Source organism: Rhinoderma darwinii, chromosome 6 (genome assembly GCF_050947455.1).
Source record: "Rhinoderma darwinii isolate aRhiDar2 chromosome 6, aRhiDar2.hap1, whole genome shotgun sequence".
NCBI classification, from domain to species: Eukaryota; Metazoa; Chordata; class Amphibia; order Anura; family Rhinodermatidae; genus Rhinoderma; species Rhinoderma darwinii.
The window spans coordinates 6429825-6449579 of NC_134692.1; the positions used below are offsets into that span (position 1 = coordinate 6429825).

Below are 19755 nucleotides of genomic sequence, written 5' to 3' on the forward strand. Positions count from 1 at the left end.
GAGCAGTATTATAGTAGTTATATTCTTGTATATAGGGGGCAGTATTATAGTAGTTATATTCTTGTATATCGGGGGCAGTATTATAGTAGTTATATTCTTGTATATAGGAGCAGTATTATAGCAGTTAAATTCTTGTATATAGGGGACAATATTATAGTAGTTATATTCTTGTATATAGGGGGCAGTATTATAGTAGTTATATTCTTGTATATAGGGGGCAGTATTATAGTAGTTATATTCTTGTATATAGGGTCAGTATTATAGTAGTTATATTCTTGTATATAGGGGCAGTATTATAGTAGTTATATTCTTGTATATTGGGGCAGTATTATAGTAGTTATATTCTTGTATATAGGGGCAGTATTATAGTAGTTATATTCTTGTATATAGGGGGGCAGTATTATAGTAGTTTTATTCTTGTATAAAGGGGAAGTATTATAGTAGTTATATTCTTGTATATAGGGGCAGTATTATAGTAGTTATATTCTTGTATATAGGGGCAGTATTATAGTAGTTATATTCTTGTATATAGGAGCAGTATTATAGTAGTTATATTCTTGTATATAGGGGCAGTATTATAGTAGTTATATTCTTGTATATAGGGGGCAGTATTATAGTAGGTATATTCTTGTATATAGGAGCAGTATTAGGGCATGTTCACACGTGGCGGATTTCCTCCGCAACTGTCCGCATCAATGCCGCACAGAATCTGCGTAAATTGATGCGGACTAGCTGCTGCGGACTGCGGGAAAAGTGCTTCCCTTCTCCCTATCAGTGCAGGATAGAGAGAAGGGACAGCACTTTCCCTAGTGAAAGTAAACGAATTTCATACTTACCGGCCGTTGTCTTGGTGACGCGTCCCTCTTTCGGCATCCAGCCCGACCTCCCTGGATGACGCGGCAGTCCATGTGACCGCTGCAGCCTGTGCTTGGCCTGTGATTGGCTGCAGCCGTCACTTAGACTGAAACGTCATCCTGGGAGGCCTGACTGGAGACAGAAGCAGGGAGTTCTCGGTAAGTATGAACTTATATTTTTTTACAGGTTGCTGTATATTGTGATCGGTAGTCACTATCCAGGGTGCAGAAACAGTTACTGCCGATCGCTTAACTCTTTCAGCACCCTGGACAGTGACTATTTACAGACGTCTCCTGGCAACGCTCCCGTCATTACGGGAGCCCCATTGACTTCCTCAGTCTGGCTGTAGACGTAGAAATACAAAGGTCCAGCCAGAATGAAGAAATGTCATGGCAAAAAAGCAAGACGGATCCGCAGCACACATAACATGTACATGACAGCTGCGGACTTCATTGCGGAACTTAGAATCTCCATTGAAGTCAATGGAGAAATTCCGCCATGAGTCCGCCACTGCTCCGCAACAGACAGAGCATGCTGCGGACACCAAATTCCGCTCCGCAGCCTATGCTCCGCAGCGGAATTTTACGCCTCGTCTAAACGAACACTTCTAAATAGAAGTGGAAGTCAATGCAGAAACGGCTCCGCTGCGGATTAACGCTGCGGAGTATCCGCAGCGGAATTTAAGTGAAATTCCGCCACGTGTGAACCCAGCCTTATAGTAGTTATATTCTTGTATATAGGGGGCAGTATTATAGTAGTTATATTCTTGTATATAGGAGCAGTATTATATTAGTTATATTCTGTATATAGGGGCAGTATTATAGTAGTTATATTCTTGTATATAGGGGGCAGTATTATAGTAGTTATATTCTTGTATATAGGAGCAGTATTATATTAGTTATATTCTGTATATAGGGGCAGTATTATAGTAGTTATATTCTTGTATATAGGGGCAGTATTATAGTAGTTATATTCTTGTATATAGGGGCAGTATTATAGTAGTTATATTCTTGTATATAGGGGAAGTATTATAGTAGTTATATTCTTGTATATAGGGGCAGTATTATAGTAGTTATATTCTTGTATATAGGGGCAGTATTATAGTAGTTATATTCTTGTATATAGGAGCAGTATTATATTAGTTATATTCTGTATATAGGGGCAGTATTATAGTAGTTATATTCTTGTATATAGGGGCAGTATTATAGTAGTTATATTCTTGTATATAGGGGCAGTATTATAGTAGTTATAGTCTTGTATATAGGGGGCAGTATTATAGTAGTTATATTCTTGTATATAGGTGGCAGTATTATAGTAGTTATATTCTTGTATATAGGAGGCAGTATTATAGTAGTTATATTCTTGTATATAAGAGGCAGTATTATAGTAGTTATATTCTTGTATATAGGAGCAGTATTATAGTAGTTATATTCTTGTATATAGGAGCAGTATTATAGTAGTTCTATTCTTGTATATAGGAGCAGTATTATAGTAGTTATATTCTTGTATATAAGAGGCAGTATTATAGTAGTTATATTCTTGTATATAAGAGGCAGTATTATAGTAATTATATTCTTGTATATAGTGTCAGTATTATAGTAGTTATATTCTTGTATATAAGAGGCAGTATTATAGTAGTTATATTCTTGTATATAGGAGCAGTATTATAGTAGTTATATTCTTGTATATAGGGGCAGTATTATAGTAGTTATATTCTTGTATATAGGGGGCAGTATTATAGTAGTTATATTCTTGTATATAGGAGCAGTATTATAGTAGTTATATTCTTGTATATAGGGGCAGTATTATAGTAGTTATATTCTTGTATATAGGGGGCAGCATTATAGTAGTTATATTCTTGTATATAGGATCCGTATTATAGTAGTTATATTCTTGTATAATGGGGGGCAGTATTATAGTACCGTGTTTCCCCGAAAGTAAGACAGTGTCTTACTTTTTATCCCCAAAAGCCCCACTATGTCTTACTTTCGGGGTATGTCTTATATTGGGAAAAAATTGTCGAATTATTTATTTATTTATTTTTCACAAACTTTATTTAACTGTTTTAAATTTTTTTTTTTTTAGTCCCACCAGGGGACTTCACTATGCGATGTGCCGATCGCATATATAATGCTTTGGTATACTTAGTATACCGAAGCATTATTGCCTGTCAGTGTAAAACTGACAGGCAACCTATTAGGTCATGCCTCCGGCATCGCCTAACAGGCAGATGCTGAAGGCAGACCTGGGGGTCTTTGTTAGACCCCCGGCTGTCATGGAAACCCGACGGCGACCCGCGATTTGTTTGCGGGGGCGCCGATCGGGTGACAGAGGGAGCTCCCTCCCTCTGTCAAACACATTAAATGCCGCTGTCACTATTGACAGCGGCATTTAATGGGTTAAACTGCCGGAATCGGCGCGCGCTTCGATTCCGGCAGTTGCAGCAGGAGCCAGGCTGTGTATAACAGCCGTGCTCCTGCCGCTGATCGCGTGGGTACAGTCTCAGTACCCGCGCCATCACAGGACGGATATATCCGTCCTCCTGCGCGAACTAGCAGCTGCTGAGGACGGATATATCCGGCACGGTGACGTATGGAGAGGGGGGCGGCGCGGAAGTGGGCAGGAGGCGGCAATACCCCCGTGTTTCCCCGAAAGTAAGACATATGTCTTACTTTCGGGGTACGGCTTATATTAGCCGACCCCCCTGAAACCCCCGATACGTCTTACAATCGGGGGTGTCTTACTATCGGGGAAACACGGTAGTTATATTCTTGTATATAGGGGCAGTATTATAGTAGTTATATTCTTGTATATAAGAGGCAGTATTATAGTAGTTATATTCTTGTATATAGGAGCAGTATTATAGTAGTTATATTCTTGTATATAGGAGCAGTATTATAGTAGTTCTATTCTTGTATATAGGAGCAGTATTATAGTAGTTATATTCTTGTATATAAGAGGCAGTATTATAGTAGTTATATTCTTGTATATAAGAGGCAGTATTATAGTAATTATATTCTTGTATATAGTGTCAGTATTATAGTAGTTATATTCTTGTATATAAGAGGCAGTATTATAGTAGTTATATTCTTGTATATAGGAGCAGTATTATAGTAGTTATATTCTTGTATATAGGGGCAGTATTATAGTAGTTATATTCTTGTATATAGGGGGCAGTATTATAGTAGTTATATTCTTGTATATAGGAGCAGTATTATAGTAGTTATATTCTTGTATATAGGGGCAGTATTATAGGAGTTATATTCTTGTATATAGGGGGCAGCATTATAGTAGTTATATTCTTGTATATAGGATCCATATTATAGTAGTTATATTCTTGTATAATGGGGGGCAGTATTATAGTAGTTATATTCTTGAATATAGGGAGTAGTATTATAGTAGTTATATTCTTGTATATAGGGGCAGTATTATAGTAGTTATATTCTTGTATATAAGAGCAGTATTGTAGTAGTTATATTCTTGTATATAGGAGCAGTATTATAGTAGTTATATTCTTGTATATAGGGAGCAGTATTATAGTAGTTATATTCTTGTATATAGGAGCAGTATTATAGTAGTTATATTCTTGTATATAGGGGCAGTATTATAGTAGTTATATTCTTGTATATAGGGGCAGTATTATAGTAGCTATATTCTTGTATATAGGGGGGCAGTATTATAGTAGTTATATTCTTGTATATAGGGGCAGTATTATAGCAGTTATATTCTTGTATATAGTGGCAGTATTATAGTAGTTATATTCTTGTATATAAGAGCAGTATTATAGTAGTTATATTCTTGTATATAGGAGCAGTATTATAGTAGTTCTATTCTTGTATATAGGGGCAGTATTATAGTAGTTATATTCTTGTATATAGGAGCAGTATTATAGTAGTTATATTCTTGTATATAGGGGGCAGTATTATAGTAGTTATATTCTTGTATATAGGGGCAGTATTATAGTAGTTATATTCTTGTATATAGGAGCAGTATTATAGTAGTTATATTCTTGTATATAGGGGGCAGTATTATAGTAGTTATATTCTTGTATACAGGGGGCAGTATTATAGTAGTTATATTCTTGTGTATATGGGCAGTATTATAGTAGTTATATACTTGTATATAGGGAGCTGTATTATAGTAGTTATATTCTTGTATATAGGGGCAGTATTATAGTAGTTATATTCTTGTATATAGGGAGCAGTATTATAGTAGTTATATTCTTGTATATAAGAGGCAGTATTATAGTAGTTATATTCTTGTATATAGGGGCAGTTTTATAGTAGTTATATTCTTGTATATAGGGGGCAGCATTATTGTAGTTATGATCTTGTGTATTGGACAGTATTATAGTAGTTATATTTTTACTTCAGGGTGAACAAAATCCGAAATTTGTCTTCATATTGGGAAGGACATTTTGTATTAAAAAGTTTTGCTTTTATGTGCAATCTTCTACACTGTCCCCACCATTTAACCCAGGAGCGTTTATTATGTTACTGGAATGACTATTATGTGTGACAGGAGTCTCTTTATAAATACACTTTCCTGCCTGAATAGACTCTGAACACATCAGAAAGGAGTTTGTAAAGGTCATTTTAAATTAACTGATTGAAGAATTTTGGGAATGCCGTTTCTGTGGATTTTTTTACCCATCAGTTTTGAGTGTTTTCTCTGTATCAGACCATTGGACTAGTAGGACTGTTTGATCTCCGTCCATTGTTCTGCCTTGTTATGTTGGTAGTAGAAATATTTAAAAGAACATTCCCCTTTAATTTTATTTTTTGGTTACATTGTATCAACAGGTGTTCCCAGGAAACACAAACTCTGATGGCGTGGTCAATCACAAATTCCAACATTCCATTAAAGCCAGATTTCTACGATTTGTTCCGCTGGATTGGAATCCAAATGGGAGAATTGGAATGAGGATTGAGGTTTATGGCTGCTCATACAGTAAGTGTCTTCATTTTGAAATTATTTCAGGGAAAACATTTTTGAATCACAGCCGAACAGAAAAGCATAAGAATTAATACTTCTTAAAGAATACTACTCCAATGGCTTCAGAAGTCTAAATCTTATGGCATAATAATACACAGCCAACAGAAGAGACCGAGGAGGTGACCTGCACTGCACCTATCCAGGAGAAGTCTCTGCAAGAGCCTGACCTGCGGTCATAGTATAATATAATAATATCACAGTGTTCATTAAGCAGTGGTTTTGGATACACATGTGGCTGTTAGGCCCCTGCCTATAATTACTTTATAATTGCTTTTGACAACTGCAGATATTACTGTGCCCTGAGATACCATAGACATGCAAAACTTTACCTTCAGAATCATGAGAACCATGTGACTTCAAGTTGATGTCTGGCAAAAACTTCCTCAAATCTATGTTACACGACCCTATCTATATGCACATTGCCACTTTTTTTTAATTTATCTGTATTATTTTCCTCCGGTTTAACCACATACCCTTCCAACTTAGCTTCTCCACTTTGTACTCTTCCTGGGTGGATCCTCCCTTGCCTATCTTCTTCATGAGTGGAACCTATGTACCATGTTCTCTTCCTGTGTGGAGCCTCCCCAGACTATTCTCTTCACGGGTGGAGCCTCCGTAGTCTCTTCTCTTCATGGGTGGAGCCTCCTTAGCCTATTCTCTTCATGGGTGGAGCCTATTTTTCATGTTTTCTTCCTGAATGGAGCTTCCCTTGTCTATTCTCTTAATGGGTGGAGCCTCCGTAGTCTATTCTCTTTATGGGTGGAACCTAACTAGCCTATTCTCTTCATTGGTGAAACTTATGTACAATGTTCTCTTAATGGCTGGAGCCTCCCCATCCTACTCTCTTCATGGGTGGAACCTATGTACAATGTTCTCTTCATGGGTGGAGCCTCCCCAGCCTATTCTCTTCATGGGTGGAACCTATGTACAATGTTCTCTTCATGGGTGGAGCCTTCCTAGCCTATTCTCTTCATGGGTGTAATCTATGTACCCTGTTCTCTTTATTGGTAGAGCCCCCTGTCATGTTCGCTTCCAGGGAATTGTGGGAATTATTGTATTTGATTGAACAGTTCTCGTCGATTCTGAGACAAGACGTGATAACATTTGGTTGATAGATGCATGAGGAAGTTATTTGGAGCAGAAGGGGGCATCACCAAAGATAATGGCTGCAATCTTGTGACATGGTGGGTTATATCTGGTACATAAGTCTCATGTTTTCGCACTAAACTTATCAGCATATTGTAAATTGAACAGGACTCTCTAGCTAATAAAGATTGGGAACCCCTAATATAATATAAGATAATATGCCACAATGTAATATATTAATGGTAATCATAATAATAATAATAATAATAATAATAATAATAATTATAGATACATCTACTGTATGATGTTATTTTTGAAGACATTTGTCTGTAAAGTGCAGATTAACCCTACATTAACCATTACTTATACGGCATATTAGGAAATTGTAGAATTAATGAAGCATAGTAAAAAGTATGAAGAGCCATTCTTCTTTTTCTGAAGCTTCTTTCTTCAACCCAAGTCAGTCGAGCCAAAATATTGAATTAGTTATGTCCCTTGTTTGATTATTGATTTTTTTTATAAAGTGCCTGCAGTTTCACGCTGAGAACAGTTCAGGTGAATTTATCCTCTCCACCAGATTTTTTTCAAGGTCGACATTAAAGGTTCAGACTGGACATCCAGTGCAGCTATTGGGTTGCCAACCTCCACTTCAGACATTTTTGGACAACTGGGCTAAAATTCACGAACAGGCCAATATTTTTACGGATGCATTACAAAATCGTTGCCTGTGCAGTGTGCAGCGTTCTAGGAGTGACTGACCAATCACAGCCTCGCTTGTAGCTTTCCCACGCTAACACAGGTAATGTTTTCTCTGATTAGTCGTTCACTTTCCCTTTTTTTCTCCATCCGGCCCAGACCGCATTGACGACTTATTCCAGCCGCTGCTCATCTCTGCAGAATGTGACACACAGACATGTTGATTTCTCGCTTTCCCACACCTCCTCACCAATACCCCATCCTCTAAGCAAACTCGTAATCCACAGTCCCCCAGATGGTAATTATGATCCCTCATTGCTCCACACAATAAAAGTGCCCCATCAGTAACCGTGCCCCCTGCAGATAACACCACACACAGTCCCTCTTGTAGATAGTCACACAGCTCCCCTTTGTAAATAACGCCACACAGCTCCCCCTTGTAACTAACGCCACACAGCCCCCCTTGTATATAGTGCCACACACAGCCCCCCTGTATATAGCGCCACACACATCCCCCCTGTATATAGCGCCACACACAGCCCCCTGTATATAGCACCACACACAGTCCCTCTTGTACATAGTGCCACACAGCTCCCCTTTGTAAATAACGCCACACAGCTCCCCCTTGTAACTAACGCCACACAGCCCCACTTGTATATAATGCCACAAACAGCCCCCCTGTATATAGCACCACACACTGCCCCCCCTGTATATAGCGTCACACACAGCCCCCCTTGTATATAGCACCACACACAGCCTCCCTTGTAGATAGTGCCACATAGCCCCCCTTGTAGATAGCCACACACAGCCCCCTTGTAGATAGCGCCACACAGCCCCCCTTGTAGATAGCCACAAAGCCCACCTTGTAGATAGCCACACAGCCCACCTTGTAGATAGCCACACAGCTCCCCCCTTGTAGAAAGCCACACACCTCCCCCTTGTAGATAGCCACAGACAGCTCCCCCTTGTAGATAGCCACACAGCTCCCCCTTGTAGATAGCCACACAGCTCTCCCCTTGTAGATAGCCACACAGCTCCCCCTTGTAGATAGCCACACAGCTCTCCCCTTGTAGATAGCCACACACAGCTCCCCCTTGTAGATAGCCACACACAGCTCCCCCTTGTAGATAGCCACACACTGCTCCCCCTTGTAGATAGCCACACACAGCTCCCCCTTGTAGATAGCCACACACAGCTCCCCCTTGTAGATAGCCACACACTGCTCCCCCTTGTAGATAGCCACACACAGCTCCCCCTTGTAGATAGCCACACACAGCTCCCCCTTGTAGATAGCCACAAACAGAGCCCTCCATTGTACTTAGTGCAAACAGAGCGGAGAGCGGTAGCCTAACGCTACCTCTCTCCGCTCTGCCTGACACCACTCACCGTCAGGAGGAGGTGGTCATGCGGCGAAGCGGCGGAGGATCACTTTGAATAGGGTCGGCGACAGCGACGACACAGGACTGGACCAGACCAGTCGCCTGACCCGAGTCACCTGACCTCATGTCAGGTGACTGGATTGGTCCACTCCCAGCACCGACCTTACTTGGCAGCGGCAGGCCTGCATATTTTCAGGTTCCACAGAATCTGAAAATATGCCCGGCCGCGGCCTACTAGTCCTTTGCACTGTGCATGTGAATTTTGGCGCATGCACAGTGCAAAGTTCCGGGAGACTGACGAAAATCCCGGACGGTGCTTTTTGTCTGCCGGATGCTACGGACGGCAGAAAAAAACACCCATTTTTGCGGACTGTCCATAAATTTACGGACGGTTGGCAACCCTGATGGTCAGCCTTCATCAGATTCTGCAAGGAAAATTAGGCATTAGACAGAACTCATCAAAGTCAATAGGTGTCCAAGTAATAAACGCACGCCAATGCACCTCCAGGAGAGTCACTCTGACTAATGAGAATGGGGAATCCAATTCTGTGGTTAAAGAGGCTCTGTCACCAGATTTTGCAACCCCTATCTGCTATTGCAGCAGATAGGCGCTGCAATGTAGATTACAGTAACGTTTTTATTTTAAAAAAACGAGCATTTTTGGCCAAGTTATGACCATTTTTGTAGTTATGCAAATGAGGCTTGCAAAAGTCCAAGTGGGTGTGTTTAAAAGTAAAAGTCCAAGTGGGCGTGTATTATGTGCGTACATCGGGGCGTTTTTAATACTTTCACTAGCTGGGCGCTCTGATGAGAAGTAACATCCTCTTCTCTTCAGAACGCCCAGCTTGTGACAGTGCAGATCTGTGACGTCACTCACAGGTCCTGCATCGTGACGGCCACATCGGCACCAGAGGCTACAGTTGATTCTGCAGCAGCATCAGCGTTTGCAGGTAAGATCGACTTACCTGCAAACGCTGATGCTGCTGCAGAATCAACTGTAGCCTCTGGTGCCGATGTGGCCGTCACAATGCAGGACCTGTGAGTGACGTCACAGATCTGCACTGTCACAAGCTGGGCGTTCTGAAGAGAAGAGGATGTTACTTCTCATCAGAACGCCCAGCTAGTGAAAGTATTAAAAACGCCCCGATGTACGCACATAATACACGCCCACTTGGACTTTTACTTTTAAACACACCCACTTGGACTTTTGCAAGCCTCATTTGCATAACTACAAAAATGGTCATAACTTGGCCAAAAATGCTCGTTTTTTTAAAATAAAAACGTTACTGTAATCTACATTGCAGCGCCTATCTGCTGCAATAGCAGATAGGGGTTGCAAAATCTGGTGACAGAGCCTCTTTTTAAGCTTTATTATGAATTCTATATGCTTTAATATTATTTTTTTTAATTAAATACTGTTATCAGCTAGATTTTAGAATAGATGTCTCCAGGTCTCTCATCCTGAGTTTCATTGAAGAAGCCGCTGCATTTACTGTAGATCGCTTATCTTCTAAAACCATATAGAAAGCTGCCAGGATAATTCCATCCAGTTCAGTGGAAATTGGGGTGCACATTGAAGTTGGCGGTGGTCCCATGTGTTGGAACCCCACTGATCAGTCTTATCTGTTAGACATGACACAAAAGTCAAATCAGTGGGATTTGGGCATGTGGCGCCCCCACCAATCCCATTAATAAGTGGGTCTAGTTTCAGTGCAGGAGTTGTCTTCTGAAACCTACAGAACATTACAGTAATCTCCATAACTTCTCTTCATTTCTGTGGAGAGGTGGAGGTGTCCCACTCTTCTGGCCATTGAAACAAGAAACAGGACCTGTCCCTTCTTGAGACGCTCTTGGTCCCGTCTACCAGGCTTTACTGATTTGACTACTTTTATTGATGCGTCATAGATGGGTTGCATAAAGAGGAAAGCACATTCATATGTCATAATAGCCAGATAAGTAAGGGTCAGGATTCCGGGACCCCCACTATACCATGAATAAGCAGGTCCAGTCTTAGTGCGGAGGCTGCCTACTGAAACCTACAAAACCCTCATGAAACTTTTTAATTGACTCCATAACTTCCATTCATTTCATTGGGGTGTTGGCTGCCCACATCTCCGTCCATGGTAAAGAAGACTGGGGCAGCTTGACATAGTGGTGGTCCCATCTACTACACGGCCACTGATTTAACTTGTCTGATTGACATTTTATACATGTAATTTTTGGGAAATACCTCTATAATGGCTGGACTGATTCATTCTTACAGCTAGATTGTGTCCCAGTTTATATCTTCTGGTGGATTTTCTGAACATTTACATGTAAATATGTTCCTTTTTTGCATCTGTAAGATCTATTAATGGCGGACCCGCCGGCATTGTAAGTGACATTGATCCGATGTGATCAGAATTAATTACCTTGTGTTTTGTCTTTTTGCATCCAGACACGTAATCAGCGCTTATCGAAGCATAAATATTTATATGTATCTTTCAAGATGACTTGTGTTCATTATGTAGATATTTCTAGTCTCGTTGCAACAAGCAGATTCACAAGAGCCGGCCTCACTGATGTTTATCTTGCTGGCAGATAATGATATGTAAATTAAAAGCATTTCCCTTTACTTAATGCATCGGCGTCATTCTTGATAATAAGATCAATGGGATGTGAAGCAGGTGGGAATATTACCATCTGCACAGAGGATTTCTATTCGGCCGCGTTGTCTCTTATATAACGTATAGTGCCGTCAGGCTTCATCAGGTCTAACACCTCGGCTTCACCTATAATAGAGGAATCGGCGTGTAATAATTACTTCATGTCCATACAGGGGGAGAGGAGGTGGAAGGGGCCATTTACAGGTGAGAAGACCTCATTGTATTTTGATTCTGATTGTAGGATCTTCGTTACATTTTAACTTGTGTGGACATCCTCTTTCCCCCTATATTAGCCGGAGGGGGCATTCAGAACATAGTACTGCAGGACCTGGCAAGTCAATGCATTAGTTACAGCCCAATAATATCTATGGACACCGTGAGACGCCTCATTTCCAGACATGGTGAACAGGGATGAGCAAAACATTTACTGATTCCTCTATTATGCCTTTATTGTCTTATATGGTGGAAATACGTTTCGAAAAGTAAAAATTTCCGGTTGCCAAAACTGGTTCTAACCTGTAAAACACACTTATTTTCAATGTTCAATTAATGGCCGCTTCTCCCTTCCCCCACAGTGAGGCCCCCAGTGATAATTTCGTTATCGGGGACCATTGAAAAAGGAAGAGGTTTCCCAATGGTTCACAATCTAATTGAGTTAATGATTTAATATTCTAGTATATTAAATGACTTCATGCTTATGGGATCTATATACAAATAGTGAATAGTTCTGAAAAAAACATTACTCTATGTCACTGTAAATAAAATATGTTATTTTAACTCCAGATTCTCTGCATGTAGAGTGCTGCTGTTATCTGTAGCCCCAGGAGCTATGAAATCACAATTCTGCTGAATCCTTTCTTAGAATTCCGCATTGTGCCGCTCCTCTGTTATTCCGCCTACAAATTTATGAATAAATTAACAACTGGGTGTTACCAACAGAATAGTGAGTGCAGCTCTGGAGTATAATACAGGATATAACTCAGGATCAGTACAGGATAAGTAATGTAATGTACACAGTGACTCCACCAGCAGAATAGTGAGTGCAGCTCTGGAGTATAATACAGGATGTAACTCAGGATCAGTACAGGATAAGTAATGTATATACACAGTGACCACACCAGCAGAATAGTGACTGCAGCTCTGGAGTATAATACAGGATATAACTCAGGATCAGTACAGGATAAGTAATGTAATGTATGTACACAGTGACTCCACCAGCAGAATAGTGAGTGCAGCTCTGGAGTATAATACAGGATATAACTCAGGATCAGTACAGGATAAGTAATGTAATGTACACAGTGACTCCACCAGCAGAATAGTGAGTGCAGCTCTGGAGTATAATACGGGATGTAACTCAGGATCAGTAGAGTATAAGTAATGTAATATATGTACACAGTGACTCCACCAGCAGAATAGTGAGTGCAGCTCTGGAGTATAATACAGGATATAACTCAAGATCAGTACAGGATAAGTAATGTAATGTATGTACACAGTGACTCCACCAGCAGAATAGTGAGTGCAGCTCTGGAGTATAATACAGGATATAACTCAGGATCAGTACAGGATAAGTAATGTAATGTATGTACACAGTGACTCCACCAGCAGAATAGTGAGTGCAGCTCTGGAGTATAATACAGGATGTAACTCAGGATCAGTACAGGATAAGTACTGTAATGTATGTACATAGTGACTGCACCAGCAGAATAGTGAGTACAGCTCTGGAGTATAATACAGGATGTAACTCAGGGTCAGTACAGGATAAGTAATGTAATGTATGTACACAGTGACTCCACCAGCAGAATAGTGAGTGCAGCTCTGTAATATAATACAGGATATAACTCAGGATCAGTACAGGATAAGTAATGTAATGTATGTACACAGTGACTCCACCAGCAGAATAGTGAGTGCAGCTCTGGAGTATAATACGGGATGTAACTCAGGATCAGTACAGGATAAGTAATGTAATGTATGTACACAGTGACTCCACCAGCAGAATAGTGAGTGCAGCTCTGGAGTATAATACGGGATGTAACTCAGGATCAGTACAGGATAAGTAATGTAATGTATGTACACAGTGACTCCACCAGCAGAATAGTGAGTGCAGCTCTGGATTATAATTCATTATATTACTCAGGTTCAGCATATAAACAGGAAAAAATAGGAAGTTAAATAGTGCTACTTCATCAAGATAAGAGGTCATCAAGCTCGTTAGTAGTAATTAAATAAGTTGACACATTTCAACACTGGACCGGCGTCTTGTATCTGGAGGAGAATGTGTGCAGCATAATTGCGCCAGCAACAGAGACCTGCCCGGCACTTGGGCGCTTATTCAGACATAAACAATGAAGAGAGAGGGGGGACACAGTAGTTAAAACCGTATCAACCCTGAGATCAGTATATAGGGGAGCACAAAAAAACGGACATCTCCTCATATCATAGGTGGCAGTGTAGGGAGAGGCAGCCAATCAGGAGCCTTCAATTGGCCAAGCCCCCTGTTGCCTTAGTCCAGTGACGCTGGCTCACCTAATACCCTGGGAGCCAGCCAATCAGGTGTCGGCGGTCTGTCAAAGGGGGCGAATGAAATGTCGACATATTAAAACCAAGAGTGAACCCAAGGGGGAGTGAACCCAAGGGGGAGTGAACCCAAGGTTTGAATACTACATACCTCAACATGCTGTGAAATACTTAAAAGTTAATAAATATCATAACATATAATACATTTATTGTATAAGTCCAAAGTAATAAATGAAAATACATAAAGTTAACAGTGTATACATATGAATTGTGGGTATAAAAGGCAATGCAAATACTTAGACAGAAAAAAAAATCAATAAATAAATAGATTAGAGAGAAGATCTATCACATTCAGTGGAGCTTGTGGATTACCTTAAAGCGATGTCTCTATATACTCGTTGAGACCATCCGGCTGTAGACGTGACAATTTGTAAATCCAATAGTTTTCACGTTGTCTAAGTTTGGAAAATCTGTTAGGGGTGGAAATGGCAATTTGTTCGATGGGCGTAACATCGATGCATTTGAAGCCATTATGATGGGCAGCCGCACAATGACCGGACACACTGTGCTTTAAAAAGCACTGTGAACATTAAACCTGTGCTTATTAATCGTACTCCTCAGATGTTGGATAGTCCACCCGATGTATTGGAGGTTACAATGACACTGTAATAAGTAAAATACAAAGTCATACTCACAATTCAAGAATGATCTAATCGGAAAGACCTCCTGAGTTACTAACGATTGAAAAGATGTTGCTCTATGACTGATGTTGAGACGAGATTTGTTGCATTTATTTGAGCCAACAAGGCTGGGAAACAATTTGACTGGTCTGTTTTTTGCCTGTCTAAGTCTGCTGGGGGCTAGTATATTTCTGAGGGTAGTTGACCTCTCAAACGTCATCTTTGTTTTGTTGAGTAGAGCGTCTTTGAGGTGTGGGTCATTAAGTAAAATGTACCAATGTTTACGTCAAATTCCCTCAGTTGATTTATGTCCAGAATTATATGTGGTGATGAAATTATGTTTTGCCTTAAACTCAATGTTAGTAGCTTTTGCTGACCGCTTATTTTGGATCAAACATTAGTTTTGTGAGTAGGTAGATGCCTTTTTGATAGCCCCTTGGATTAAGCTCTGCGGAGAATTTTTTTTCACGGAAACGTGTGGTCAGCGTCTTGCACTGTGTCAAAAATGTGTCGTTGTTAGAACAATTTTTCCTGATCCTTTTGTACTGACCAAATAGAATATTTCTCAGCCACGGTTGGTAGTGTGCACTTTTGAAATCCAGATAACTATCAATATCAACTTGTTTAAAAAAACGTAGACGTTTGTAGATTGCCCCCACCTCATCTTTTAAGATTAAAAGGTCTAAAAATTCAATACTGTTCTCTGAATAGCGATGGGTAAATGTAGGTCCAAACTAGTTATTGTTGATATATTCCAAAATAAGCCCTGCTTCAGTTTTACCGCCATTCCATAATAAAAAACAATCATCGATGTATCTACAGTACAAGATCATATTATTACTAAAAGCATGGGGATTAAAAATGTACTGATCCTCAAATAATCCCATGTAGAGGTTAGCATAAAATGGTGCAAATCTGGAACCCATGGTGCAGCCCCTTGTTTGTTTGTGTACCGTATTATTAAACATAATGCTTTTAGTAATAATATTATCTTGTAACGGAGATACATCGATGATTTGTTTGTGTGCACCCTGCAACTCCGTCCCCCCCACTCTTTCTCTTCATTATTTATGTCTGAATTAGCGCCCATGTGCCGGGCAGTTCTCCATTGACAGCACAATAGTGCTGCACAAATTCCCCTCCAGATACAGTCAATTATTTGAATTACCCACATTAACTAATTATAAATATTGATTTATGTATCATCTTTTAATGTACAACACTCCAATTCTATGTACAGAATATATATTTGATCAACTGCTTCAAATCACTGCTTGTACGGCTTTTCTGAAATACATTTGTTTTATGCTCTTTTAAGTGTCTGCTGCAACTGGCAATCATGACCTCATTTTGGGTCTTTTTGTAATTTTTTGTGCTTATAAAGCACTCAGTGTTTGGTTTTTTATGTATATGGTCTAATGAAGACGCCGAGCCGGTATCGAAACGCGTCACCTTATTAAATGCTGAATTACTGCTAACGAGCTTGATGACCTCTTATCTTGATGAAGTAGCGCTATTTAGCTTCCATCTTTTCCTGTTTATATGCTAAACGACACGGTGGAGCCATGTTGTCCCACCGTCTACGAAGCAGCAGCAACTACATAACTTCTATGTGCCTAATCAGAATTGTGCCTGGATATCGCACAACTACCCCTGGTGTGGGTAACACTTACACCGGTGTCCATTACCTCCTTTGTCGTTGGGATTTCTGCACTATAAGGCGGTTCTTTCTTTATTTTTTTACAGATAACAAATTACTCAGGATCAGTACAGGATAAGTAATGTACAGTATGTATACAGTGACTCCACCAGCAGAATAGTGAGTGCAGCTCTGGAGTATAATACAGGATGTAACTCAGGATCAGTACAGGATAAGTAATGTACAGTATGTATACAGTGACTCCACCAGCAGAATAGTGAGTGCAGCTCTGGAGTATAATACAGGACATAACTCAGGATCAGTACAGGATAAGTAATGTATGTACACAGTGACTCCACCAGCAGAATAGTGAGTGCAGCTCTGGAGTATAATACAGAATGTTACTAAGGATAAGTACAGGATAAGTAATGTAATGTATGTACACAGTGACTCCACCAGCAGAATAGTGAGTGCAGCTCTGGAGTATAATACAGGATGTAACTCAGGATCAGTACAGGATAAGTAATGTAATGTATGTACACAGTGACTCCACCAGCAGAATAGTGAGTGCAGCTCTGGAGTATCATACAGGATGTAACTCAGGATCAGTACAGGATAAGTAATGTAATGTATGTACACAGTGACTCCACCAGCAGAATAGTGAGTGCAACTCTGGAGTATAATACAGGATATAACTCAGGATCAGTACAGGATAAGTAATGTAATGTATGTACACAGTGACTCCACAAGCAGAATAGTGAGTGCAGCTCTGGAGTATCATACAGGATGTAACTCAGGATCAGTACAGGATAAGTAATGTAATGTATGTACACAGTGACTCCACCAGCAGAATAGTGAGTGCAGCTCTGGAGTATCATACAGGATGTAACTCAGGATCAGTACAGGATAAGTAATGTAATGTATGTACACAGTGACTCCACCAGCAGAATAGTGAGTGCAGCTCTGGAGTATAATACATGATATTACTCAGGATCAGTAAAGGATAAGTAATATAATGTATTTAAGACTTTTGTCTTTTTGCATGTGTTCAGTATCATGTGAAATCATTTTATCAGCATTCATTCAGGTTTCTCAAGGGCTGCATTGTATTGTGTTTGGGGGTGTAGTGTTTCCAATACTTATATACAGTTTCCACAGCAAACCTGAAGAGCTAATAGAAATGTTTTAGCCTTTTCTTAATAATGAAGTCAATTGTGACCACAAGTTGAGATTATCAGCAATTCTTTCAATGTAAAACTAGAAATGTCTAGAAGAAAAAAGGAAAAGAGAGAACAAAAACGAAATGTTGCCGCGAGTATCTATTGCGTATTATTGCATAAGTAGAAAATGGCAATATGGAGATTATGAGTCATTTCAGTCACTATCTCCGCTATCTGTAGATGCCAGCGATAATCCTTCTCCTATTTCACCGGAACATTCAATTGCTTGAACTTGAGTGAACTCGCTACTTGAAATTTATGCTGAAATCTTTTTTTCAATCACCGTGACCTTCTACTAAATGACAGATTTTATATTTGGAGTTTACATTAAATTGTAGAAGTCGCTTACCTATAACCAAAAATGGCTCCATTTGTTTTAAAATATTAACTTTTACTGATATTTCATTCATGGCCTGAACGCTGGGCTTTTAACATCCGCCATGCCTTTACTTTTTTATCTCCAGAGCTGAGGCACGCGTTTTCAAGTTTAAATGACTTATGAAAGTGTTTTTAAAAAGATTAATAAAGCTTTCAGCATGGAGAATACATTCACTGCATATTCAGTTATCAAGCCTTGTGTCTGGGTAAATTTAATAGAAAAAATATATATTTTTCAAGTTAGGACTTGTTATGACAGACAGACAGATAATATATGAGATAGATATATAGATAGATAGATAGATAGATAGATAGATAGATAGATAGATAGATAGATAGATAGATAGATAGATAGATAGATAGATAGATAGATAGATAGATAGATAGATAGATAGATATGAGATAGATAGATAGATAGATAGATAGATAGATAGATAGATAGATAGATAGATAGATAGATATGAGATAGATAGATAGATAGATATGAGATAGATAGATAGATAGATAGATAGATAGATAGATAGATAGATAGATAGATAGATAGATAGATAGATATGAGATAGATAGATAGATAGATAGATAGATAGATAGATAGATAGATAGATAGATAGATAGATAGATAGATAGATATGAGATAGATAGATAGATAGATAGATATGAGATAGATAGATAGATATGAGATAGATAGATAGATAGATAGATAGATAGATAGATAGATAGATAGATAGATAGATAGATAGATAGATAGATAGATAGATAGATAGATATGAGATAGATAGATAGTAGTATATGAGATAGATAGATAGATATGAGATAGATAGATAGTAGTATATGAGATAGATAGATAGATAGATAGATAGATAGATAGATAGATAGATAGATAGATAGATAGATAGATAGATAGATAGATAGATAGATAGATAGATAGATAGATATGAGATAGATAGATATGAGATAGATAGATAGATAGATAGATAGATAGATAGATAGATAGATAGATAGATAGATAGATAGATAGATAGATAGATAGATAGATAGATAGATAGATAGATAGATATGAGATAGATAGATAGTAGTATATGAGATAGATAGATAGATAGATAGATAGATAGATAGATAGATAGATAGATAGATAGATAGATATGAGATAGATAGATATGAGATAGATAGATATGAGATAGATAGATATGAGATAGATAGATAGATAGATATGAGATAGATAGATAGATAGATAGATAGATAGATAGATAGATAGATAGATAGATAGATAGATAGATAGATAGATAGATAGATAGATAGATAGATAGATAGATATGAGATAGATAGATATGAGATAGATAGATATGAGATAGATAGATATGAGATAGATAGATAGATAGATAGATAGATAGATAGATAGATAGATAGATAGATAGATAGATAGATAGATAGATACTGTACAGACACATGGGGGGACTTTACCAATTTTTCTAAATCAGAAAACTGACGTAGAAAAAGTTGAAAACATCACACAACTCCCAAAAGTTTTTATTTTTTATCCATTTCTGCCACACTTTACATTTTTCTAAAAAAAAGTGGGTGGATAACTGGCACTAATTTTCGCAGAAATCACTGAGAAGCCACATCCAAAGATGCAACAAATTCTTAATATCTTTACTCCAGCTTGTT

At 38.9% G+C, this 19755-nt stretch overlaps 1 protein-coding gene across 1 annotated transcript in view; it reads left to right on the forward strand.

Annotated features, from left to right (window-relative positions):
* CNTNAP5 (contactin associated protein family member 5) overlaps window positions 1-19755 on the forward strand; it is a 393202-nt gene that overhangs the window by 177163 nt on the left and 196284 nt on the right. The window contains exon 4 of the mRNA XM_075829064.1: window positions 5658-5805. Coding sequence (XP_075685179.1) covers window positions 5658-5805 — 148 coding nt within the window. The remainder of the gene's footprint in view (window positions 1-5657; window positions 5806-19755) is intronic.